Consider the following 26,375-nt stretch of genomic DNA (forward strand, 5'->3'; position numbering starts at 1 on the left):
TGCTTTCAATCAGCACAGTTCTCACCAACCTGTGCTGGACATATACTAGTCGATTGTATTATCTCTTCTTCATACATGTTATGTTGTGATGATCTTGTCATCTCAGCTGAATTTCAAGAGGACCCTTACCTGCCCAAATGGTGCTTATATGTAAAGCCAGTGGCACTTTTATGCGTTTATTAGCTTCTTTTGGGGGGATAACATTTTTTCTGATCTTTTCATGTATTCATTCTTTCATTCATTCATTAATGCGTCAAGCATTCATACATCCATTCAAAACAGTGAGTGTGTGCCCAAAATGCACAGGCACTATTCTAGACGCAAAGAATAAAAATAGGAAGAAGAGGGCGCCTGGGTGGCTCAGTGGATTAAGCCGCTGCCTTCGGCTCAGGTCATGATCTCAGGGTCCTGGGATCGAGCCCTGCATCGGGCTCTCTGCTCCGCAGGGAGCCTGCTTCCTCCTCTCTCTCTGTCTGCCTCTCTGCCTACTTGTAATCTCTCTCTCTGTCAAATAAATAAATAAAAAATCTTTAAAAAAAAAAAATAGGAAGAAGACCACATCACTGACTTCAAGGAACTACCCCAGAGAAGTAAATAACCGTAGTTCTGTGCGGTGGGTATGAACATGGAATGACACATGAAAATGGTTTGGGGAGCATGGAGAGGGGATCGGTTTGTATCTGAGAGGGTGAGGAAGGCCTCCCTGAGAAATCCTAGATCTCAGCATGCCAGGAAAAAGGGATTTGGGTATTCCACGTAGAGGACACAGCATGGGCAAAGGCATGGACGGGAAAAGAGGAGCACCCTAGGCATTTGGGGAACTGTGGGGAACACGATATGACAGGAGGTTCATCGACTATTCTATGGTGGGTTCTATTTCACAATCCAAGCCCTGGACTTCACCACAGGTGATTCTGTAAAGGGAAATCTAGGGTCCCGAGGTTATTTGTCCTCAGTCATGGAAGTAAAAAGACATTCTACATGGGATCGATAACAAAGTGCCCTTTAAAACTCTGACCACTTGAGGAACGTCACAGAATCAAAGCTTGGGTCTAGTTTACCCAAAGTCTGTATTCTCCATGTTTCATTACTATTATACTCCAGGGGGTGGCAGGTAAGAACAGCCTCCTTCTTCCTCAACTATAGGTGATCACTTAGTCCATCTCCATTATTATTTCAGTAAAAAATTTATATAGGAATATTCCCCCGGACAGCATTTTCAATGCACTATGTTGTCTGGGTCAGGTTTTTCCTGCTCACCTCTTTCTCATCATTCAGACGTGGTACAGCCCAGCCTCCAAAGGAGTGGGACCTGGGCTTACAGGCTTCTTACGGCAACCCCACGCACTAGGAAGGGGTGTTTGGAAAGAGTTTCCGAATATGTTGCACGTAAGTGCCTGCAGGGACTGCTCTTCCCTGGAGCCTCTGGGACGTCCTGCACGAAGGTCTTCATGAACTGGGTCAGCAGTTGATAAAAAGGGCTCACTACCGAACTCACATGGAACCTTCCCTGGAATAACTCTGCCGCTTGCTTCCTCTTACTCTGAATTCCCTTGTCACTTAAGAAAAGCTTTGCATCATGCAATTGCATCCTTGTTTCTATTTGGAAATTTTTCAGAGACTGAGAGTTCAAAATAACTCCTCTATTTTGGTTCCTGACCAATTATGGAATCCTCTCTAAGACATCATTTCTTCATTCATCCAATACTTTACCCATTCAACAAACATCTACTTCCTCATTTCTATCCCTTGAAGCCAGTTCAGTCTGCCCTTTGTTCCTCATTACTTCACTGAAAACACACATGAGAGGGTCACAGTGACTTCTAGGTTGTCCTATCTGAGTGTTGATTGACCATCCTCACCTTACTGTGCTCTCAGCAGCTTCTTGGCACAGATGTTCACTCCCTTCTGCCTGAAACATTTTCTTCACTTGACTTCCATCATATCACACTGACTTTCCTCCTACCTCATCCTGTGTTCCTTCTCAATCTCTTTTGCTGGGTCCTTCCTGATTTCTGAATGCTGGAAACTCCCCTGGGCTTACTTCTCTACAATTACCCATCCAGTCCCTCACTTTATTTTATTTATTTATTTATTTGTGTTATTTATTTTTATTTTTTTTAATTAAGATTTTTTATTTATATATTTGGCAGACAGAGAGACAGCGAGAGAGGGAACACAAGCAGGGGGAGTGGGAGAGGAAGAAGCAGGTTCCCCGCTGACCAGGGAGTCTGATGCGGGGCTCGATCTCCAAACCCTGGGATCATGACCTGAGCCAAAGGCAGATGCTTAACAACTGGGCCACCCAGGTGCCCCTATTTATTTATTTTTAAAAGATTTTATTTTTAAGTCATCTCCACCCAATGTGGGACTTGAACTCACAACCCCAAGATCAAGAGCCACGTGCTCCATCAAGTGAGCCAGCCAGGCATCCCCAGTCCATTGTTTTAAATACCACATCTCTTGCCCTGATGTCTGACTTGGAATATAAAAGGGATTTATTTATTTATTTATTTTTTCCTAGAGATGCTGAAGTTTGGGTTGGGCACTGAAGGAGGAGATCGGTTGGCCAAGTGTAGAGGAGTGCCCTTGGCCTTTTCCCAATGGGAACAGGAAGAAAAAGGGTACAAAGTTGTGAAAAGGCAAACTGTGTTCAGAAAGAAGAGGCAAGTCTGGTGTGAGCTGAAAATGACTACGACAAGGTAGGTTGTAGCCTTTTCATGAAGAAGTTTGATTTAGGTAAGCAATTTGGATTTGATACTAAAGACGATAGGTAATTACCAGAGGCTCTTAAATAGGGCAGAGATGTGGTCATTCACATTAAAAAAAAAAACAAATAAAACTTTAGTTGGCAAGAGGAAGGCTGTGTTAGAATCAGGGGAGACGGGAGCCTAGAAAGCCAATTAGAAGGCCCCTGTAATAGTCTAAGGAAGGGATTAAGGTCTGAATCACCATAGCAGCAGTGGCATGAAAAGTAGTGACAAATCCAAGGGAGATTTAGAAGTAGTATTGAGGACATGGTTATTGATTAGGAAGGAGTTTGGGAGCAGGGGAGAGAGGCCAAGGTTGATGTGTAAAGACATTAAGTTAAATGGCGGAAGGAGAGCATGTGTGGTGGGAGAGCATGGGTAACGTTAAGTTTGCAGTGATTTGAAGACACCAGTGGTGAATGAGACAGGTCTGCAGATCAGGAAAGAGGTTTTGACTGAGTGTGTAGGTTCAGAAGTCAGTGTTCAATGGTAGTTAAGTCCTCAGAATGGATGGGATGTCCTGGGGAGAGAAAGCAGGAAGAAGAGTGATGAAAGAAAAAGCGTGCAGGCAGTTGTCAGGGGAGGAGGCTGAGGAGGAACAGAAAGGTAGCATGACGATGGGCCAGGGGAGAAGAACCCTTCCGGGAGGAATTGACCAGCAGTTCTCTCTGCATTGGGAGGAGTGAGAGGGTTATGTTTGGTGATTAGATCTGATGAGCCCATACTCTGGAGAGTTAAAAGTCAGGCTGGAATGGACGGAGAAAATTCTCCTCTTTCAAGCTGGGCTAGGAGGGAAGCAGGGAATGGCTGGGAGAGAGGTGGAGGGGCGCAAGGTGTAGGAATTTCTTTTTATGGGAATGGGAGTCTCGGTTACAGCAGGTTGCCAGCTAGCTTCTGCTCACATGTCACTACCCTACAAGGCAAACTCGTTGAGTTTTTGAGCAGCAATCAAACATTCAGTTCAGTTCAATACATATATGCAGAATGCCTCCTATGTCTAAATGCAGTGCTGGGCATTTAATGCCTACAAAGATATGGAGGGTATGGTCATGTTTTGATTTTTTCATTAACTGGCCCAAATCTGCCTCCTTCCAATGACAGCTCCCTGTCCTCTGGAGTCACACACAATGTAAGAAGAATTTCTTCCATATAGCTGCACTTCAGCTAACTGAGGGTGGTTTTCAGCTACCTCCTGGGTCTTCTCATTGAACTTTTGTGACATAACCCAATCTTTACATGTGTATACTTACATAGATATATTTTGTTACCAACTGGCTGGTCTCCTCTGGACATCCATTGCTGTCTGTCCTTTTAAAGTATGGCACTCAGAATTAATCTCAATTTTCCTTATCTGGTATAAGCAATGTACAAACCAGCTGGAACATTCTTGCCCCTCTCCAGGACATGGTTTTTCTGTTAATGCCATCTGAGACTATAGGAGTATTCGGATAGTCCCAATACTTACTCATGGTACTTCACAACCAACCCAAATCCTGAGATCTTTTGCACCTAAAATAGGTCTCCCAATTCTTATTTATACAATTGACTTCTTAAAGCCAATTGCAGAAGTTTATTTTTTCCCACTAAATATTGTATTTGTACATTTGGTTTTTATTAGCCAATAGCAAAAAGAGCAAGGACTTAGGAGTCAAGCAGTTGTAAATTGGAATTCTGGTTTTGCTTCGTAGCTCAGTGACCTTGGTCGTGTCATGATCTCTCTGTCTCAATTTATCAGTGAAACAGGGATAATCATAACTACATGGCAAAGTGGTTCTGTGGCTTCAAGGTGGGTAGCACATTCCAATGAATCACATGGACTCAATAAATGTTGGTTTTCTTGCCTTCTTTCTCTTCCATTTTCTCAGCTTTGTATTCTTAGCAGAAGTATGCCTTTTAAGTTGTAACTCAAGATTAGCAAGTCTTCCTTTCAAAAGAAAAAAATAAATTGAGCAGAATATGAGCCAAGGGCCCAAAGAATATTAAGTATAATAGTGAAGCATGAGGGCTCTGAAACCAGACTTTCTGTGACCGAAACCCAGCTCCACGACTTACTTGTCATCTAATCAGAAGTACACTTGTGAAACATCCTGAGCCTTGGTTTCCTCATCTGTGAAATGGGGATGATACCTGCTGTACTTGTGCTTCTGGGTGTTGGAGAAGATGAACTGAGATAATAGATGGAAAGGACATTTGCATAGACCCTTGCACATATTAAGTGGTAGATTTAGTATGACCACTTAGAAACCTCCAGGTAAATAATGTATTAAATATTTAAAACTTTTCAATGAAATGACTATGTTACATGGTTTGGATAGGTTAGGGTTTCTGAAACATAATGCCAAATTACTGTCTAGAATGCTTGAACCAGTTTCCATGCCCAATATTGTATGGTGGTGCTTATTTCCCTGTATCTTTAGCCAGGCAAGATATCATTTTAAAGTTCCTGATAATTTGCTAGGCACAAAGACATCTGGTTTTACCCTGATCTGTGTCTCTCTAGGTACTAGTGAGATTGGACTGCTTTCATTTTAATTGACCAATTGAATTCCTCCCCCCCCGCCTTCTCATGTTCTTTACCCATTTTTTTGAGATGTATTCTTCTTATATGTTTGCAAGAGGTCTTTATATGTTAAGGACACTACTCTTTGCCATATGTATATATATATATGTATATATATATATACATATATATAGATGTATGTATATATATCTCACATATATAATTGCAAAAGTTCTAGAATCTCTCATTTATCTGTTTGTGGTACTGTTTTTATCTACATAAATTAAAAAGATTTAAGTAGTCAAATCTATAAATGTTTTTCTTTTATAAACCATAAGCCTTTACTTCTTTTCTCATGAGGACCTTTACCATGTAAAGGTCAAGAAGTGCTTGGGTGGTTCAGTCAGTTAAGCATCTGCCTTCAGCTCAGGTCATGATCCCAGGGTCCTGGAATTGAGTCCTACATTGGGCTCCCTGCTTAGTGGAGAGACTGTTTCTCCCTCTTCCCCTGCCCTTTCCCACACTCATGTATTCTCTCTCTTGCTCTATCTCAAATAAATGAATAAAATCTTAAAAAAAAAAAAAAGAAATGCTGACACCACTTTCATCAACACATATAACTTCTCTTGTCTGGGCCATTTCCCACATTTAACTCTTTAACCCATCTGGAATGTATTCCATTCCTTCTTAGTCATGTTAATTCATTCTTTTGAATCAAATGGAATCTTTGGTTTCGAGAAACAGAAAATTGAACTCAAATTGGTTAAAACAAAAAATATTATTTATTGGCTCCCATAAGTGAAAAGTTCAAAGGCTTCAAGGTCATGTTTCCCAGGTGACTCACACAATGTAGAGAGTACACGAAGGTTCCCTTTTCATTTATTTGCTTTAAACCCTGGTGATAGATAGCTCCATTCTTAATAGACTCTCCTTGTGGTCCCAAGATGGCGGCCGAGACTTCCCACGGTTAAAAGCTCCGCATTTACCTTCCGAAGCAAATTAGCTTTGTTCGGCCATTTCTAGCAAAAGTCCTGACATTCTCTTTCATTGGACTGACTTAGGTCACATGCTCCTATCTGAAGCAGTCACTGGGGAAAAGGAAATGAAATTCACTGATTATTCATTGATTGGCTTAGGATGGAGTACATGCCCTACCTCCTGGATATAGAGGTGGAGTCAGCTTTCCCAGGACTACAGGGATGTCCCAAAGGAAGCAGCAGCTGGGAAAGGGGGAAGCATTTGAGAAGACAAGGTAAGGAATGTATTTTTGAGTATCAAAATCATCAAAATCATTAAAAATACATTTTTAGTAGAAAATGAGAAATTTCCTGCTATTTAAAAACTGATGTGTTTTATCACTATTAACATGGTAGAAACTAAGAGTTAAAAAATCATGAAAAGACATTGTCCCTTCCCAAGGTGCTAAACTCTTTACATTCAAGCTACATAGTGACCACCTGGATACTTCATGGTTTCTAAAGGTCTAATCATATGTGGTTGGAAAATTTTCCTTCATGGCAGAATGATCTATAGGTTCTACAAAATTCTTCTTTAATATGGGTTCCATAGACCCAGTAGAAATAGATCATAACCCCAACTCTTCCCCTGCATTTATTCTGCTAAAATCACTGTTTTTTTTTTTTTGCTGCACTGTTTTCTGGTTATGTATTTGGGCCATTCTTCATCTTTTTTTCTTTTCTCTTGTCTCTTTTTTTCTTTTCCTTTATTTCCTTTTAACTCAGGGAGTTACTTCTATCACTTTGCAATGTCTTTTCCTGGTCTGTGAGCACAGATCTCTATCTTAACCTAAACACCTTCTAAGTTGGATACTGGAGCACAGGAGCCTTAAGTTGATCACCATGGTGATTCAGAAGCAGCAAGACACAGGCATGCCCACATACTATGAGCTGGTCATGGTTCAAGATGCCCTGTCCAGGGCAAACCATCATCTATCAGGCCCCATGAATGGGATTAGTGGTCTTACAAGGAAAGATGCAAAAGAGATGATCTCTCTCTACATGTAGGTACACAAGAAGGTGGTTATCAATAAACCAGGGAATGAATGGCCTCTCATCAGGTACCAGATCTGCTGGTGCCTTGATCTTGGACTCCTTAGCCTCTAGAACTGTGAGAAATAAATCTTTTTCTTTAAATTTTTTTTTCTTTTTTACAGATTGAGAGAGAGAGAGAGAGAGAGATTACAAGTAGGCAGAGCAGCAGCCAGAGAGGGGAGGAAGCAGGCTCCCTGCCAAGCAGAGAGCCCGATACGGGGCTCGATCCCAGAGACCCTGAGATCATGACCTGAGCTGAAGGCAGAGGCCCAACCCACTGAGCCACCCAGGCGCCCCAGAAATAAATCTTTTTTAAGTCACCCAGTCTATGGTATTTATTATGGCACCTAGAGCTAAGACATCATCCCTTTCCCCTCTTGTGATGTGCCTGTCTGGGGACTTAGCTTCTGTGGGCCAGCAGTGTCTCTTTCTTCCTTCTTAGAGGTTCTGACCAATTTTCTTATCTTGTCTCAGTCTTATCTCTAATATTTTTGACTCTTCTATTCTTCATTAGTGCTTATCAGCCTTTCTCTGCTCCCCTCCATTGGGCAACACACTTCTGAATGTGGCCTCCAAACCGCTTTCTGGTCTTTCCTGCCTTTCATGGCCACTGACCTTCCAGGACACAAAGTGGACCCCTCATCTGCTGAGTGTGAGTGATACCAGCAGAGCTAAGTCAATAAAATGCCCTTTAAAAAAATTCTATTCCAGGGGCTCTTGAGTGGCTCAGTCAGTTAGGCATCAGACTCTTGATTTCAGGTCATGATCTCAGGGTTGTAGGATCAAGCCCTACGTCAGGCTCCCTGCTCAGTGGGCCGTCTGCCTGAGGTTCTCTCCCTCTCCCTGAGCCCCGCCCACTGCTCACACATGTGTTCTGTCTCCAAAATAAATAAATCTTTAAAAAAAATAAAAATTCTATTCTAAGAGCTATTTATTGTATCAGGCACCACCATTTAGTTACTGTTTTTAGGGCCCTCCCCCCAAACACTACCACGTTAAACATATATATTGAAGATACATCCTGATTCTGGAAATATTAAAAATGTGAAGGGGGGGCGTTTGTACCTTGTAATCTAGGAAGTACTGTAGCGCAATGATTGTGTTTCTTATCTATGCGTATTAGATGGTCTGCCCCATTCAACAGTACTACCCTGTCTTCATTATCATTCTGACAATAAACATAAGCAAAAAACAAACAAAAACCCATTCATTGTCCTCAGTACTTTTTGCAGTTGTCTCTGGACATTAGCCCTCTTGCATTATTTTCACAGGCCTGAGCCCTTCCTTTGAATAAGGCCCAACTTCTGCCTTCTGTACATGTCCTTTAAAACGTATGAGTTTATCAGAATATTTCTTAAGCAGCCACATTGATCTTTTTTAGATGCTCCCTTTTCTTCATTGAAATCACAGGTTTTTGTTTTTTTTTAAATTCAAGGATTTTATTTATGTATTTATTTATTTATTGAGAGGGAGCAGGAGGAGGGGCCGTGGGAGAGAGAGAATCCTGAGCAGAGCCTGAGGTGAGCACAGAGCCCAACACAGGGCTCAATCTCCAAACACTGAGACCATGACCAGAGCTGTAAATAAGAGTCAGGCACTTGACTGAGCCACCCAGGTGCCCTGGTTTTACAAAAATTTAAATTTCGAGTCATTGTATTCCATTTTTGCTTTCTTTCCTAGTTCCTGGCCAGAGAGAACCTCATGTCCATCTTTTCACTTAACTTGCTCAAGTCTTCTTTGTGTCAGGTTAGCAAGTGTGGAATTGCCTTCTCAGGCTATTACAAGTTCAAGGATGCCGTGGTCACTTAAGTTGCGTGTCACTTTCACTTCACCAACACATTCTTCTTAGCTTGTAAGAATTAAGCATAGAATAGTACCTCTTCAATAAACAATTAGTTTAGATTTGAGTCGTGCCAACTTTATTTGATGCTCTTTTCAGCAGAACGAGCTTGTCAGTGGATGTTGAAGTTCTTCATTACCCCTGTATCATGACCCCATGCCAATAATTGGGTCATTTGTATTGGGAAAGCATTATTAATGTTGCCATAACAGGATCACAAGGCCTGACAACACACGGGTAGTGGAGAGAGAGCATAAGCCAAGACTGGGGTGAGGAGTACTCCCCGGGGCGTGGGCTGTGAATGCAGAAGCTGGCTTGGATTAGGGCAGTGAGGCTCTTCAAGGGTGGTGTCTCTTACCAAGGTAAAGTTCAAGAAGCTATTAATACCAGGCAGTCCAGTATGAAGGGTGAGGCCAATGTGTACCATAGTTTGAGGAGATTGCCAACAGGGGTGTGGGCAGCAGAATACAGCCCTCTAGGGAAGAGGACTGGTCTGAGATACACTAAACAAATGTCAGAGTCATGGTAGAGACGACCAGGGCTCAGGAGAAGGTCCCAAATCTACAGGAAGACTGGGATGCAAGGCAGAATGACCAGAAACTGAAGGTGTGGAGGTCAAGGTGGAAGCCCAGAACTGGACAAACATAGGAGCAGAAGGCAGGACGGGAGGGACCTACAGGTGTCTAAGGCTCACGGCGGTCCAGAACTGGAAGGAAGCAAGTTGCAGGGGCTGATGCTCTTGATACATTTTGTCCCCAGTCAGAATGGTGTTTAGGTGTCTGGAAGGTCAGGGAGCGAGACCTACGTAGGTGGATCTCTGTAGACAATACAGCATCAGGTCACTAAGGAAGGCAAAGACAACTGGACCAGCTGCTTTACTGTATGCTCCTGTGATAAGGTCACTTCTGCTTTTATTTTCACCCAAATCTTCTCTACCAGGCATTAACCCTCAGGTCTGTGGGTTTCTATTTGTGTTTATAAGTTCTTAACTCACAAGGCTCCTCTGCTTTGCCTTTGATTGTGTGCTTCTTTTGAACAAATGATAGAGCTTCGTATTGGCATGATACAATGCAGCTAGCATTTACTGATGATTTACCGTGTACCAGATACCACACTAGCTGATTTACCTTACACTAGCTTATTTAATGGCCACAGCGTCCTTGAGAGGTAGGTATTATTGTCCCCATCTTAAAAAGAGGAAACTGAGGCTTATATGGTTTATGTAATCAGCCCGAGGTCACACATCTGGGACACATAAGAGCTTAGATTTTGTCTAACAACCTATGTGTTGCTGAAGTGACTATACTGACTTCATTTATACTGTGATTCATCCAAACAAGCCTTATTGACACCTATCAGCCTCTAGATTTTTCATCTAAGTATCTACCTACTTATCCATCTATCTTCTACTTTAATCTCAAATTCTGTAACACTCAGTACTGCACTATGTAAGAAGCCGATCGCTGATAAATACTTACTGGATGAATTAATGTAGTTTAAAAATGTGATTACAATTACTATGTTCCCCCTACCCCGCCCAAAAAAGAATTACTATGTCCTCTTTTGGTTTGGGTATTTATAGTTGACTAGTAAGAATTCTTCAGTTTGCTTTATAAAAATACTACATCCATGCACATTTATTCACTACAAGGAAGAGAAGCAGCAAAGTCTTAAATCAATACTGAATAAGAAGATGTATGTCATTCCCAAATAAGTCAGGTGAAGGCAAATGTGTTTATATGTTCAAACACATTTGAGTAGTTAAAATAAAGGGGTATCCATAAAACAGATTATTTTCTTCAGAAGTCTGAACCTGAAAAATCTTTCTCATGACATGATCTTCGTTTTTGTCTAAATCAGAGGTTGTCAAACCACTGCCCATAAGCCAAATCCAGCACACCCCTTGTTTTTGTACGGTCTGTGAGTTAAGAATGGTTTTCACATTTTTAAGTAGCTGAGTAAGATTTTATTTTAAAAAATGATACTTTGCAACATGTGAAAATTATATGAAATTCAAACCTCGGGATCCATAAATAAAGTTTAATTGACACCCAGCCATGCTCATTCATTTACGTATTATCTATGGTGGCTTTCACACTACAATGGTAGGGTTGAGTCGTTAGGACAGAGTATGGCCCACAAAGCCTCAAATATTTCCCATCTGGCCCTTTACAGAAAAAGTTTGCCAACCCCCAGTCTAACTAAATAATACAGGATGTCATAACATTAAAATGTTATTTAAACTACATCTGTTACTTTAGTTTCTAATTCAAGGACACTGGAGTGAAAGGTCATAACAGGTTTCCATGTTCTCAGGACAAAGTCAAAACCTTTTCTCCTTCGATATTCTCTACATTCTCTCCTGAGGGCAGGAGCACCTTTCTGCGGACTGAGAAGCTGGTGGTTTCTCTAAGAGGTGATACAGCTCCTCCTGATAAAAAGTCATCTTTGTCTTTGATGGGAAACTGGGGCTGGGCATCCTGGTGAGTGGTTACAGTGTATTACAGAGTGGTAGTGGCACCAAAGGGATTCTCCAGACTCCATCAACTGATGCAAGGTGGTATGATGGAGTGAGATAGACGAGGAAAAGCAAACTGCTCTTTTTGTCATCACCCAGGACCTAAATAAAGACAAAAATGACTCAGAATGACCAGACACAGGTGAATAATACTTATCAGAATGTTTTGGGGAGTCACTTAATGTCATAATAGCATAGCACTGTGAGAGCTCAGTCAATGTGATGGGTCAAGAGCAAAACCAAGGGAGAAGAACATCCTTATTTTTCCCGAGATCAAGTTTGGTTTGCAGTAAAATTCAAGGGAATATGTCTTATGTATTTATTTTTTTGAGACCCAAAGATACATTCTATTATCTTTCTGTATCTCTGCCTCTTTCTCTCCCTCTCTCTGTATCTTTTTGTCTCTCTTTCCAATTTAACAAAAGTTTATTGATCATTGATTATGGGTGAGGCACAGGACAAGGATTTATAAGAGAAACAAGTTACAGTGATCTTCCAGGACCTTTTGGCAACATTTAATGTGAATTGATCTTCCCTAGCATAGTCTTCTCTCGGTTTCTTTGGTCCCATAGTCTCCTGGTTTTATTTTTCTGGTTTCTGCTTCTCAATGTCTATTGTCAGCGCTTTCTTTCTATTCAATCTCTAAATGATCAGAATATAGTCCTGGACCTGCTTTTTAAAAAATTTTTATTCTACCTATTGTCCTCAGGCAATCTTCTACCCAAATTTATAATCCAGTCCCAGCAGCTCTTCTGAGCCTTGGCCCCATATCAGAAGTCTGCAGTAGACATCTCTACTCTTACGGAACCCTGATCTCCCCTACAATTCCGTTACCATCCAAAGATTCTCCATCTCAGAAACTGACACCTTTGCTCATGCATCCAATCTTGCCAAGCCTCTTGAGTCAATCATGACTCTCTCTCCCTCTCCACAACCCACCATTTCCATTCAATCATCAAGTCCTTTAAAATAACTCTTGACTCTGGTCATTTTTCTCTCTGTGCATGCCTACCACTATCGTCCTATAAACCATCATCTCTCACATAAATCTGAAATAATATATTCCCAACTGGTCTTGCCACATCTGCTCTTGCCTCATTCTATTTTATCTTCTCACAGATAATATCTTTTAGGAAAAAAAAAAAAGTAAAGTCTTAAAATGAAAAACCCACAATGCTAACAAAATAGATGCTGTTCTTCAATTAGATTTTATTTTATTTAATAATGTATCATGAACATTTTTGCATACCAGTCTACCAGTCACAATTTTTTTTAAATAAAAACAATACCACAGCATTTATTACCCTCTGGTAATAACATAAAGATGATCAAAACAATACGAACAAATGTTTTAGAAATACGCCCCCAACAAAGAACATCTCAAAAAACCCAAAACTACATGGCCTTCTCAAGCATTTCTCACTTCATTGATCATTTCTAGTTGGAGACACTTTGGAGCAGGGTAATATTATCTCCTTTTAGCATGATCCGACCCAGTTGTTTTCTTGACTTTGTTTTAGAATGAATCTCTTCGGCATCATCTAATACGAGGTTCATGTACTCATCGAAACCAATGATACAGCCCTCTATCTGCATGTTCACTTGCTCATAAAGCCACACCTGAATTTGCGATCTATTCTGCAAGTGTCTGAAGATGAGGTTGATGGGCTGAACCATCACCTTCTGAACTTTTTGGCCCTGGCCACGGTACGCCATGGTGGAAGCTGACAAAGACCGCACGCTCCCAGTCACAATTTTTAACAGCTGTCTACCACCCATTTATATAATGCACCATGATTTATTTAACCATTTCTCGATCGATGCACATTTTAGCTGTTTTCAGTCTTTAACTACTATAATTAATGCTTCAGCGAAGATCCTACAAGTTATCCTTCAAGATATGTGTGAGTAAACGTACTGGACAAACACAGAAAAAGTGGAATTGTTAGGTTAAAGGGTTTGTACATTTAAAAATTAGATAAATACTGCAGGTTGTTCACAGAGGTTGTACCAACTTTTACTCCTATTGTCAGTGTCAAAAGTGCCTGCTTCCCAGCCTGGCCACGTATACTATTAAACTTTTTGATTTGTGTCAACCTGGTAGAAAATAACCTCATTGCAGTTATAATATGCATACCTTTTGTTAAGGGAAAGGGAGAGCATTTTTTACAGATTTTAAAGATTCCTTGACTGTACCCTATTTGCTATTCCTTTACTCAATTTTCCAAGGTTTTTGATATTTTTCTTATTGATTTATAGGAGCGCTTTGATTTCTTCTCAAATAATCTAATTTCCACATTCTGTCAGGAATCTTAGTATTTTTTAAAAGCCACACTTCAGCCAATTTTTTTTAAGTGGTGGGGGAGGGTGGGCAGAGCGAGGAGAGAGAGAATCTTAAGCAGGCTCCATGTCCAATGCAAAGCCGGACGTGGGGCTTAATCTCACAACTCTGAGATCATGATCTGAGCAGAAATCAGGAGTCAGAAGCTTAACTAACTGAGCTACCCAGATGCCCCAGCCAGTATTTTTTCGAATAATAAGCAAGCACTGAATGTTAACTCCATTAGGGAAGCCCACATGAAGAGTTCACATGTAAAAGTTATGAATTGATTTGCAAAAGTCCTGACTTCCTGAAAATAGCTTGGCAATCAGTCTCATATGCATACCTGTATTATTTCGTTTAATTTTACTAACAGCCCTTCGAGGCATGTGTTATATAAACACATATATATAGACAAAGTGAAGCTCAGAGTATGTGAATGTCCAGGGTCACACAGCTAGTAAGTGGTCCACTTCTGGAATCTTCAAAGTGTCGCCATCCATCATTACTGATGGATCATTCCTGAGCTGCATGAGGCTCTGATCCTTGATGCCTTTAATTTCTAATAACTATTGATCCTCTCTTTTTCCTTCTGTAAACTTATCCAACGAATATTTTTAAGAATCTATGATATGCTAGGAATCCTCATGGGCTTTACATTTCAAGGGGTTATCAGCCATAAGCAAAATAAACCCCAAGTAGTCATAAAGTTTTACTTCTATGAAAAAAATACATAGGATGGTCGGAAAGGTGGACCAAGAAGGACACTTTCATCAGGGTGGTCAGGAAGGGACTCTTTGAGGAGGTAACATTTATTTTTTTTAAGATTTTACTTATTTATTTGAGAGAGAGAGAGAGAGATCACAAGTAGGCAGAGAGACAGGCAGAGAGAAAGAGAGAGAGGAGGAGGAAGCAGGCTCCCCGCTGAGCAGAGAGCCTGATGCGGGACTCGATCCCAGGACCCTGAGATCATGACCCAAGCCGAAGGCAGAGGCTTAACCCACTGAGCCACCCAGGCGCCTGAGGAGGTGACATTTAAACAGACAGAAATGTGCTCGCTTCGGCAGCACATATACTAAACAGACAGAAATGACCAAAAGAGTGTTCCAGGAAAAGGAAACATGTGAGCTGAGCACTTTAAAATAACAGCAAACCCGCTGTGCTCGGGGAGTAGAAAAAAGGCCATTGGGATTGAAGTCGGAGGACGGCGTGGGAGATGAGACTAAAGAGGTGGTCTGGGATGGCCTGTAAGGCTTCACAGGCCAGCAAAGGAGTCTGGACTCTATTCTACATACAATCAGAAGACATGGAAGGATTCTTTAAGAGAAGCTGATATGATGTGATTTATGTCACATTAGCTGTGAGGAATAGGGAAAGGAGTAGAAGCAGGAAAACCAACCGGAACACTATTATAGGAGACCAGAAGATGATATTTGTATTAGGTGGTGGCAGTGGAGATGAAAAGACACATATTTCGGAAATGTTTTGGAGGTAGAGTTGATCCGAATTCTTCATGGAGTGGATATGAGAACTAAGGAAAAGAGAAGAACCATGAGTATCTACATGCTTTTTGGCTTGAAGAACTAGTGCGCGGTGATGCTATCTGTTTGAAGGAGAAGGCTCCAAGAATGAAGAATTGTGTATCACTGTAGCATTTCCTCATTTCCTTACGCAGCCTTTACCTCACAGACCATGATTTTACTCTTTCCCCAATACCTTTATTTTCCTTCGCTACCTGCCCTATTGTCCTGATCCCAAACTACTTCTATCTACTTCCTATCTACTCCCATCCACTCCGTAATCCATTATAATCTGCTCCGATCCCCATTATCCCGATAAACTCCTTCTTGCCAAACACAATGACCTCCTTGTCCCAAAATCCAAGTCCTTATTTTTCTTGACCTTTCTCTAGCATTTAATACTGTTGACATTTCCTCCCTTGGCTTCTCTGAAACAACTTGTTTCTGGTCCTCCTAACCTCTATGGATATTCTTCCCCTGTAGCATTGTGTCCTCACTTTTTTTTTTCCCCCTCATCTTTCAAATGCTGGCATTTAAATAAGTTCCAGAGTAGGTCCTCTTCTCCTTTTGCTCCATCTTTTCTCTTGGGGATTTCATCTTGGGGATTCCATCTACTTCCATGAGCTATCACTTATTCTGATGTCCTCATCGTAGATCTCTTGAGTTCTAGACTGTCCTGTTCAATTATGTATAGACAGCTTCACTTTGATATCCTCACAGAGATTTCAAACTCAACACTGACAAAATCAAACTACTTACCTTCCCTCCTCAACCTACTGTTCTTCTTGAAGTCCCCATCTTAGCAAAGGGTACCATGATCCTCCCATTTACCTAAGCCATAAGTCTCTTATTCCTTCATCTTGCAAATATAATCAATAACAAAATTCAGTTGTCTTTAATATTTCCTGAATCCTTCCCTTTTCTTCATTTCCATTCTTGCTGTCTATATTATGATGTCCATCATTTTTTTTCCTGTAATACTAAAACAACCTCCTAACTAGTCTCCCTGTTTATAGTGTTAATCACCCTAATAAATTATCCAAACTGGAGTGAACTTCTTTCTAAAATGGACATTTGATCACCTCAGTGTGCTCCTTCAAATTCATCGGTGGCTCTCCATTGGCCTTAGGGTAAGTTGAAACCTCTCAGGAAGGGATGCAAGACCTTTCCTAATACAAGACCTTGTTGACCTTTCTTGGTATGTCCTTTAGAACTTTTACCACATATTCATACAGTGCACTTACTGAGACTCTCTACCACTTGCTGGGCACTGTCTCTTACCTTCAACTCTCTGGGCACTATTTTTACCAGGACTTTACACATACTACTTTCTTTGTCATTTCTCTTTAACTTGCCCACTTATCTGGATTACTTCTACTTATCCTTCCAGACTCATTTCCAAATTCATCTTGTCTGGTGAGGGACCCTAACTAAACTCAGTCAGGGTTAGGTACCCCTCTAATAAGGTCCCTGTTGATATCATCTCACTGTTGTGTGATCAGCCATAACTCATCTATCCCCTCGTTATCCCATAAGGTCCTTTAGAGTGGGCTGTCCTATTCAGTTTTGTATTCCCAGTGCCCAGCACAGTCCCTGGCACATTGCAGGTACTCAGTAACAAGTGAATAAAAATCACAGTCAGCTCTTTTCTCTGTGGCACAAATCTCACATTTCCTCATGCTACTTCTTAACATCTTCAACTTGTAAAATTTGGAAATCTGTGCTAGATGTATTTTTGCCTATCACTAATTAAAATAGAGACAAATAGATTATTATCTCCATGAGGATTTGGTTGATTATTTATTTCTGGTAGAGCTCTTCCTCATCACTCCGTGGTTTTGTTCATCAAAGTACTTGGGTTAACTAAATCTGAAATGACTGAAAGATCTTTCCATACACTTTTTATATTCTTTCTCTTATCCTGTTGCTTCTACACCACCACCAGGGAACCAGAGATTCAGTACATTGGGAATAAGGTTGATTTTATTTTGATTGTCTGACAACTGGCACTAAAAAATGATGTATCAACAGCAAATCACTTCCCATTATCATCTCCCCCAAGGTCTCTACGGATAGGCATTCCAGTTTCAGTGTTAAAATTTAACATGGCAAAATCCAGCTAAAATTGAAATTTTTATGTAGTGACTTCAGTGTAATCACAGAACTTTATGAATGGAAGGAACCTTAGAGATCTTTAGTCCAGCACTTTCATTAAGCTTCTCAGAGGAAACTGGTTGAGGAGACCTATAATGGCTTGCCCAAGGTCATCCAGTTTAGAGGACAAGTAGCAAATTTCTGTCTTTCAGTTGACTGATCTTTCTACCATGCACCCTTTTATTTTCTATCTAAAAATATTATCTACATCAGAACCCACCTAATGTTTTACGTAGCACTTATTTTTATGATATTGCCTTTGTGGTATTCTTGTCATTAAAAGAAAGGACCTTAAAAAGAAAGCAAGGCTGTCTCGCCCAGGTGGAATTGGCAAAAGAAACAATTAGTACATAAAGTAATGGGCTCTTATTTGTAGGGTGGCCATGTCATCACACTCTGTTCTCGGAGCGCCCCAACTAACCCAAGCTTATGTCTGTTCCCCGGGGCCTGGATTCCATTCAATTCCATGCTTTATTTAGTCTAAATGATTTCCCTGGCTTCAATGTGTATTTTTTTGAGCCTCATTTTAGAAATATCATACTTAAATCTGCTCTGTGCTTCAGTTTGTTTTAGTTCTAACGCTGAGGAACGAGGATTCTGAGTAAAAGAAATAAAGATGATGGATTTTTCTAGGCTTTACATTTCAAGAATGGATTTCTCAAATGGCAACTGGAAGTCTAATTTATTCCTCAGATGATAACGTTTTCCACGGGAATCAGAATTTAATTGGGATAATTTGTTTTCACGGAAAGCCCAGATTTTCTTTCCAAGAGGATCGGTTTGATAATGTTTTACCAGCTAGTGCACGGAGACCAAATATAAAACAGTTCTGAGAAACAGGAAGTGAACCTGACTGGTCTAGTCTGCGTGTCCCTGGCAGTGACGCAGATACAGAAATCAAATTAGGAAAACAAGATATGTGGGTGTGAGGCAATCGATAACAATCCAGGATGCTACAAAGCAAGGAAGAACGCCTTGAACCAAATGCCACTCATTTTAATAACACCCTGAGAACTTTGATTTCCACTGAACATGCTAGTGGTTAGGGAGCGGGATGAGCTTGAGTTCCCTAGCAACAGCATGTGCTTTTGAGACCGTCATTAGCCTTTCAGTTAATCCCGCCAACCCCTTACTTCTAAATGTATGACTGACATTTAAAAAAAAAAAAAAAAGAAAGAAAGAAAAAGAAAAGGAATGATATTTCAGAAAGTGCTTTGAAATTTCCAGGAGCAAAATGGGAAGGAATTAAAAAAAAAAAATTGTCCTGAGAATTGTTCTCAGGTAAAAGAACTCATATGTGTCCACCCCGTCCCCACATTCACTGCTCTCGGTTCTGTTTCTGAATCCCCTGTGGGTAAAGGGCAATGGAGGGGAAATGGCTGAGAGTTTAAGGCAGTCCCCTCCTGCAACATCCATCACAGCGGGAAAGCGGGGTGAATAGTGAGGTGGGCAGTGTGTGGGGCGGAGGCTGGAAGGGGGTTAGAGTGGGAGGGAATGTAACACCCAGGTTTCTTTCCCCTTTATGCAGAATAAATTATCCTGGTGGAAGGAGCTTGAGGAAGGAGGGTGGTGAGGGGGAATGAAGCTATTTTTCCTATTGATTGTTTAATTGCACCAGAGGCTGTTCGTCGGAGGCCGCTGGCCAAGAGCATTATTTTGGTGGCTAAAGTGAGGTTGGGCAGGTTTCCATCCCCTTCCTTAGTTTTAAACAAGACGACCCACAAAGCGCAGCCGGGCTATAGGAATATGGTGTATGCTGACTTTTGCTACTCAGCTGTACCCTAAAGCGCCAAGCCTGATGGGACGATGGTTCTCAAACCCTGAATCATTGCTCTAGCTCTGTTCTGGGTTCGGGATGCACAGCTCTTCTTTGTAGCCTTGGTCAGCTTCGGGGTGTTATTAAAATGGTAATTATTGCTGCGTTTGGCTGGTCATCCCTATTATGGCCTGGGTCCCTTTCAACCAGGCTCTGGCTCCTTCAGTTTGGCCGGGTGACTCCTAGTTCTCCCCGCCTCCCCACCTAACCCCCCCCCAGCCCCCCTGCGCGCTCCCTTCCCAAGGCGACCACCTGCGCCGCCCCACTTACCATCTGCCCCGCGGGGAGGGCCCCTCGGGGTAGCGGTGCCCTCCCTGCTCCCGGGCGGCTCTGGGGGAGCTCGGTGTTTGCCTCCAGCCCTTCGCTACCGGAGAGATCAGGTTCCTCCCCTCCTCCCCCTCCAGCTCCGGCCGCCGCCGCCGCCGCCGCCTCCTTCTTGCATGACACAGCAGAACCGCAGCTGCTGCGGCGAGTCCCAACCATCCGCCCAGGAAGCGCCGCAACCCGGACTCGGGAGGGGCGGAGGGGGGCGAGACCGGGGCCACCGGCGAGGGGGATTCTTGCCCCCACTCTGCACCGCACACTTGTTTCCCAGCCCAGGGGCATGGGAGCAAAATCCGGCTAAAGTCGACCAGGCCGAGCCGTTGAGGAATGCTGGGGTTTGGCGTCAGAAGGGATGGGACCCGAGAAAAGGGTGCGAAGGAGACCCCAGTAGGGGCAGGACACTGCAGGTAAAGAAGGGAAAGAAGAGGCCGAGAAGTCAAGGGCCAGGCTGTGAAGGAGAATAAAGGAGGTCAAAGAGAGGTAAGGAGGGAGAGTTGCTGAGAAGGGAGACGGAGCTGGGAAAGGGGGGTGGGGGGAGCTACAGGGCAGGGAGGACTGGGAGGGAGTACTGGGGGAGGCCTGAGCTAAGTACCCAGGCAGTATGGGGGCTGAATTGGGAGGCAAGGGCACAGAAAGGGAAAGGGATGGAAGAATGAGGCACTAGATACGAAGGTAAAAATCGGGGCATTATTAGAAGAGATGTAGTGGAGATCATTCATCATGGCTGATGAGGTAAACTGATGAGGTGGGAAAAGATACAGTTGAGGAAGAGCCAAAGCAAAGTATGATCTTCCATCCCACCCTTTAGTTTCCTGAGAAGTTGTTCATAATTCCGCCAGTACACACAGGGAGTTTTCCTTAAAATGGAAACGCATGAACTAAAGCATGGAAATAGCTGCTTCGCGTAGCTTTACAGCATCAAATCTCCATGGTCCACAAAAACTTTGAGGCAGAGATTTGGGATTTAAGGCACAAGCACTTACAGGGGTTGTGATTCAGGAATGCCCAGGGCACTCAAAACTGGTGTTCCAGTTTCCACACAACACTGAACTTGAATAAGTCAGAGTGTTTGCTTCATGTTTCAGTTAAATGCACTGGAAATGACGACAAAGTTATTGGCTGAAACTATCCTAAAAATGCACCTGCTTCTTTTTCTTTCTCTCTATACTCACACATAGATACATATATATCATTTCTAGTGTCTAGCATGTAGAGTATGATTAAGGGAAACATGTTTTTGTGATTATTTTATTTCCCACCAAAACACAAGCTACGCATTTTACAGCAAACCAGCTGCTTCTCACCATTTGAAAGAATGTGGTCAGAAAAGTAATGCAAAAACTGCCACTTTGGTTTTGTCTGTACCTTCCAGGTCATATCTTCGTACCTCACTTCCTGACACAAACAAGTTTTTACTGTTGTCAGCAACAAAGCCCTAATATAGCTGCGGAAGAGAAAAACTGCATTGCATTTAGCCTCCTGCAAGCATCATCAACAGTTACTGGAGGAATGTAATTCCAGAAAGCTTTAAAGCTGGTGGTGATGGTAATTATGTATCAAATGCCTGATTCTATTTCTGTTATTATTGTTTTGTCATTTCTGTTCTATCCAAGAGCTGGCTGAACTCGCAGGGAGAAATCCGGTTTTTCTTTTAGACTTGGTAAAAATTAATCAGCCCCGGGAGAAAACTCATTGCTCTCGGGGAGAATAAAGTAGGAGCCACGAAATGTCATTTTAGCAGAGCGTGGGTTTTGCGACTGTAGGAAAGGATTTGAGGACGCGCCTTCTGTTCGGTTTCCTATGTAACGAGCAAAGGCTACACGCACGCACAGACGCCACAGCTCCCGGATGCTGTGGCTCCCTTATCTGGGCTTCTGCAGCTCCAGAAGCCCCTTCGGGATGCTGCGAGGGGCTCCCGGTGGGTGGTGGTAGGAACGCTGCGGCCGCCGCCGCCACTCCTGCCGCTGCTGCTGTTGTTGCTGCTGCAGTCACGTGGGAGCCCCTTTAAGTTTCCATAGAGAGGCCTCTCCGGTGTCACATGATGGACATGATATAATGAAACAACATTGTGGAGAGGAAAGCATTAGGGGAGCCCACGGCTACAAAAACAAGTGAGTGAGAAGAGGTGGGAGGAAGAGAAACTACGCCACCTCCCCTGCAGCCGAGCCGCACGCAGCAGCCGGCGAGAAGTGGGCGACGCCGGGGGGCAGGGAAACGGGGTCCTCGGCCCCGGGCCGGGGACCCTGCCGCCTACCGCGGACAGCACAACTTTTAGCCGGCAGCCTCGGCCACCACCGCACCTGTCTCCGGAGCCTCCATCGCTCCTCGTGACGATCCAAGGGAAATTCTAGAAGAATACGCTCTACAAATATACATGCGCATCATTTTCCTCCTCGCGTCTCGCTCTAGAAGGAAAGAGAAAGGGATTCGAGCGGCAGCGTGCGTTCCGCCCCAAGGTAAGTTCTGGAGGGTGGGGAGAGCCGACCCCGCAGGACTTCGGTGGGAATTTTGCTCTCCGAGGAGCCCTCTGGAGGTGGACGAGGCGTCCCCTCGCTGCCCGCGACGCGGATGGGTCGGATGGTCCAGCAGGAACCTTTCCACTGTGGACGCTGTTATTTCCTCTTTCGCACGCCCGGCGGTCCCACCCTCGGACTCCCCGGGGCGCCTGGCCTCCCCCCGGAAGGGGCCGCAGGTCACGGCCGGGACGTTCGGAAGCCGGGCGAGGGAAGGTAGGGGTTGTGGCGTTGGCCGGGAATGCCGAGGCGATTTCGCCATGTTTGTGTTGCTAAGAGCACTTTTTTCCCCTTTGAGGTGGCTTGATGCCACATGGCTCCTCCAGAGCTGCTGCCGGGTTGAGAGAGAGAGAGAGAGTGTGTGTGTGTGTGTGTTTTCAATGTCCGCATTCCAGCTAATGTTGCGCAGATAAAATTCAAACTTGAGGTAAACAGAAGAGGAGGAGGAGGAGGAGGGGGGGAGGGAGGGGGAGACTGTTTCCATTTCGAGATCCCACCTCTTCACTCCGCGGAGACCAACATCCCGAATGCAGAGAGCACTCGCCGGGTTCTCCCACCTACCCCACCTTTGCTGTCCACCAGAAATCAGGCGGCGGGGAGGGGGGCGTGGGGGAGGGTGCTCACGTTGGACTTGGCGTCTGGGTTCTAAAGGGAAAAACACCCTTGGCACTCAGGCTTTTGGCTACCTCCTTTTCGCCGGGAGGGACGGAGGATGCCTCGGATTGCTCTGGGGCCGGGGAACGGGAGGATAGCGCTCCCGGGAGGGGCGGGGGGTGCCTGCCCCTCTCACTCCTTCTTACTTTAGGGGACTAGACTGTCTCGCTCCCACCCCACCCCAGGCGCGGGCTCCCGCAGGCGGGCTGGGTGGGTCGCCAGGTTTCCAGAGGGCCGGTTGCGTAGCAGGTGTGTGGTGGGCATTTCTATTTTGTAAGTCTTGCATCGGTGGGACGACGTGCATGGGCAGAGCTGCGTCTTAATTTTTTTTTTTTTTTCAAATTAGGGAGAAAAATCAAGACGTTACATCCCACTCCTCCCGTTTTAAATACTGATTCAGCTCGAAGCTAGGCTGAAGGGTGAGTGGGGATGTTTAAGGGTGAGGGTGAGCTTCGTCATGTGGAAAACTAGGCATCTGACAGCTTGTGGCCACCGCCCCCGGCCCCGGGCGGAATGCGGACTGGGTGGTCCGACAGGGGTGGCGTCCCACGGGGTGGGAGCCGGCGCCGGGTCCCGGAGTGCGCGAGGGTCCGCAGCCCTTGTCGCCGGGGACTGCCTGGCCGGGAGGCGGCGGCCACGTGAGGGTGGTCTGGGTGGTCTGTGGAAGCGCTGGAGCCCAGAGATGGGTGTGAAGTGCGTAGCACAGTCGTGCCGGGGGCGGACACGAAACCCCCGTGGGCGGGGGGGGGGGGCGCGGAGGAGCGGAGACTCGCGCGGGCCCGACCCCGCAGCCGTGGCGACGGTTTTATTCCGAGCGGCGGCCGGAGCCGGGCGCCTTCCCCGCTGGGCCGGCGTCCCGGGCGCGGGTGGGTGCGCACTTCACAGCCTTCTCCCGGGAGACCGTTTCCGGGCGGGGTCCCTGGCCCCGAGCGAGGGCTGTAAACAGGGTGGCGCCCTCTGCCCTCCCGCCCCCGGCCTGCCGGGGCGCGCGGCCGGCGGCGCCCGGAGCGGCGGAGGCGCGGCCGCGGCGCTGGGCAGTGGCGGCGGGGGCGCGCCCGCTCCCCGCCGCCCCCGCGCGCCCCCGCCGCCCGGCCGGCCGGCCTCTTCTGTTTTTGTTTTGATGGAGCCCGCGTGCAGCTGGCGCGTGTCGAGTCACGTGCCGTGGGCGGGAGGGGGCTGGGGCGCGGGAGGCGAGGGCGCGGTGACGCACGCGTCCGGAGGGCCTGGCGCCCGCGGGGGCTGCGGGGCGAGGGGGCGTGTGCCCCGGGCAGATCCCGGTCGTGCGGGGTGCCGGGGCCGCGTCTGGTGGGGTTCGTGGGAGTTGATGCTGGGTGAGCGCTGCTCGGACGTGGGTGTGAATCCCACAGTTTCGAGCTCGTCGTCACAGCATCTAGGCCTCCTCCAAGCGGGCGGGGGGCGGGCCTGCGCTGGTTCGGTCAGAGATCGAGCTCGACCTTACCGGAGTTTTCTGTGGGCACATGGAGATCTGACTGTGGTTCTTAATCCCGCCTGAAAATTACAAACAACTTGAGAGCGGTAGAAAGAACTGCGTTGCCTGGCCCTGCCCCAAGGCCAGTTGAACCCAAATCCAAATAGGGCTTGGACGTAGAGTATTGAGGGAAAAAAAAAAACCTCCCTCGGTATTTTTGACGCACAGTGAGGGGTGAGAACTTACCGAGGTAGTGAGCTTGATGGAAGTGAAACCATCCCTTGTTAGGGATGAAATAGTAAAGATAGCAGACGGAGTTAGCACGAGTTGCTCTGTCGCTAGAAGGGTCACTGTGTGTCGGCACGGTGGCTGCGCAGATTGGGATACTTGATGAAATACTGGCATTCTCCATCTTACAGTTGGGATATGGAAATTCAGGAGGAAAAGTAAAAGTTGTCCAGTGACGACCCGTGACCAGTACCCAGGGAGGCTGCCTCTGGACCTCAGGCTTCGGACCGTGGCTTATGCTGCTGGAATTAGGCCTTTACCTAAGGGCCCCATCCTTGTGTGACTAGGAATCCTTCTCTGTTTGCCTACCAGCCTGCGAGTTTAACTGCGTGTATTTACGTATGTACTTTTATTTGCAAAGTGTTGCTAGTATGGAAGGGAGGAGAATCCCTTGGTGAATTCGGTAAGCCCATAGGCTACAAACATTTACATGAAGTTTGTTGTGAGGAGAGGGCGATCCTGGTGCTGTGGAGAGAACAGAGTCTGTGGAAGTGTTTTTGTTTTGAGATGTGAGGGTCGGGGTAAATGAAGTGCCCAGAAGATGCAGGTGTCTTCCAGAGATGTACGTGAGCAGACACAGAGGTTCCTACTAATGGTTGTTGTCTGGTATCCTTAGCTGTGTAGCAGACAAGCACATTACCAAGTTTCAGGGATTGGTTTTCACATTGCTTGCAGTTAGGGTGAAGAAAGTTTATGGACCCACACAGGCGAGACCATCCCGGTAGACATGAGTGCGAGGGACTAGCCTGGAAATCATCTCCCTCCTGGCATCCTCGTCTTTCTTCACCATCGGAGCCCCTTTGGTCCAGCATTGCCTAACCAGCTGTGGTTCCTCTGCACCCCTCTGCATAGGGGATTCCTCTGCCTTTTGAGTTCCTTCTTTAGGAAATTTCCTCTGGTTTCCCCTCAGAAAACACTTAAATATCCTCCTTGTGTCAGCGCTGTGTTTTGTACATACTTGCGTCACTGCATTTATTACAACATGTCATACCGGTTTTGTTTACACGTGGGGCAAACCCTCCTACTAAATTCAGCTTGTCGCAGGTGGGAGTGGTGATTGTTGACCTGTTATCTCTGGGACCCGGTAGGCACGTAGGTTTGCTGCATCTGTCTGAATTGAAGTCATGTTGGGAACAGACCAGGTATTGGTCTGCGTCACCCAACTGGCAAGGGGCTGCTGTATGGGACAGCACCATTACTGAGAATTTGCTTATGGTTAGTCTAGTACTTGGTGGGTAAATGTTTAGACTAAGGTTGTTGTGCCTTTAAAAGGAAAACCTTGATTCCTTTTTTTGTGCCGGACACTGTGCTTCCCCTTTGTAGATTCTAAGGTGTTTACCGGGTAGTATTTTGGACCCATGTGAGGCCTTCGTATTATAGAGCATTTGTTTGTGTGTTCTGTGAACTTCTCATGTAATTCATGAGGACTCCTTTTATTTATTTTTTTTTAAGAGGCAGAATGGGGATTGATTATGAATAATTACAATTAGAAGTAGTTACAAGGTTGGTGGATTCAAGCCCTTGGCCTGAAAGTACCTTAAGCCTAATCATTTTCTCTAAGATGTATTGTGAAGAGCAGGTTCTGCATTTGTCTTACTGGCCATTGTATCTCCTGTGCCTTGTACAGTGCCTGACATATAGCAGGTGCTTATAATTATTTGTTGAATGAACGAATGTTCAAGTAACTTAACCCCTCTA

The 26,375-nt window shown here is 44.8% G+C and overlaps 2 protein-coding genes across 2 annotated transcripts in view; both read right to left on the reverse strand.

Annotated features, from left to right (window-relative positions):
• Positions 1-19,875, reverse strand: part of MKLN1 (muskelin 1) — a 345,476-nt gene extending 325,601 nt beyond the window's left edge. Inside the window, exon 1 of the mRNA XM_046020023.1 lies at positions 19,740-19,875. The gene's annotated coding sequence lies outside the window, so the exon portion shown is untranslated. The remainder of the gene's footprint in view (positions 1-19,739) is intronic.
• On the reverse strand, positions 12,885-13,922 carry LOC123951363 (small nuclear ribonucleoprotein E-like). The gene has a single exon (XM_046020025.1). The coding sequence runs from the start codon at positions 13,436-13,438 to the stop codon at positions 13,097-13,099; it is 342 nt and encodes a 113-aa protein (XP_045875981.1). The 5' UTR covers positions 13,439-13,922; the 3' UTR covers positions 12,885-13,096.
• Positions 19,876-26,375: the final 6,500 nt, after the last annotated feature.

The sequence above is a fragment of the Meles meles genome, chromosome 10 (assembly GCF_922984935.1).
Source record: "Meles meles chromosome 10, mMelMel3.1 paternal haplotype, whole genome shotgun sequence".
NCBI lineage: Eukaryota > Metazoa > Chordata > Mammalia > Carnivora > Mustelidae > Meles > Meles meles.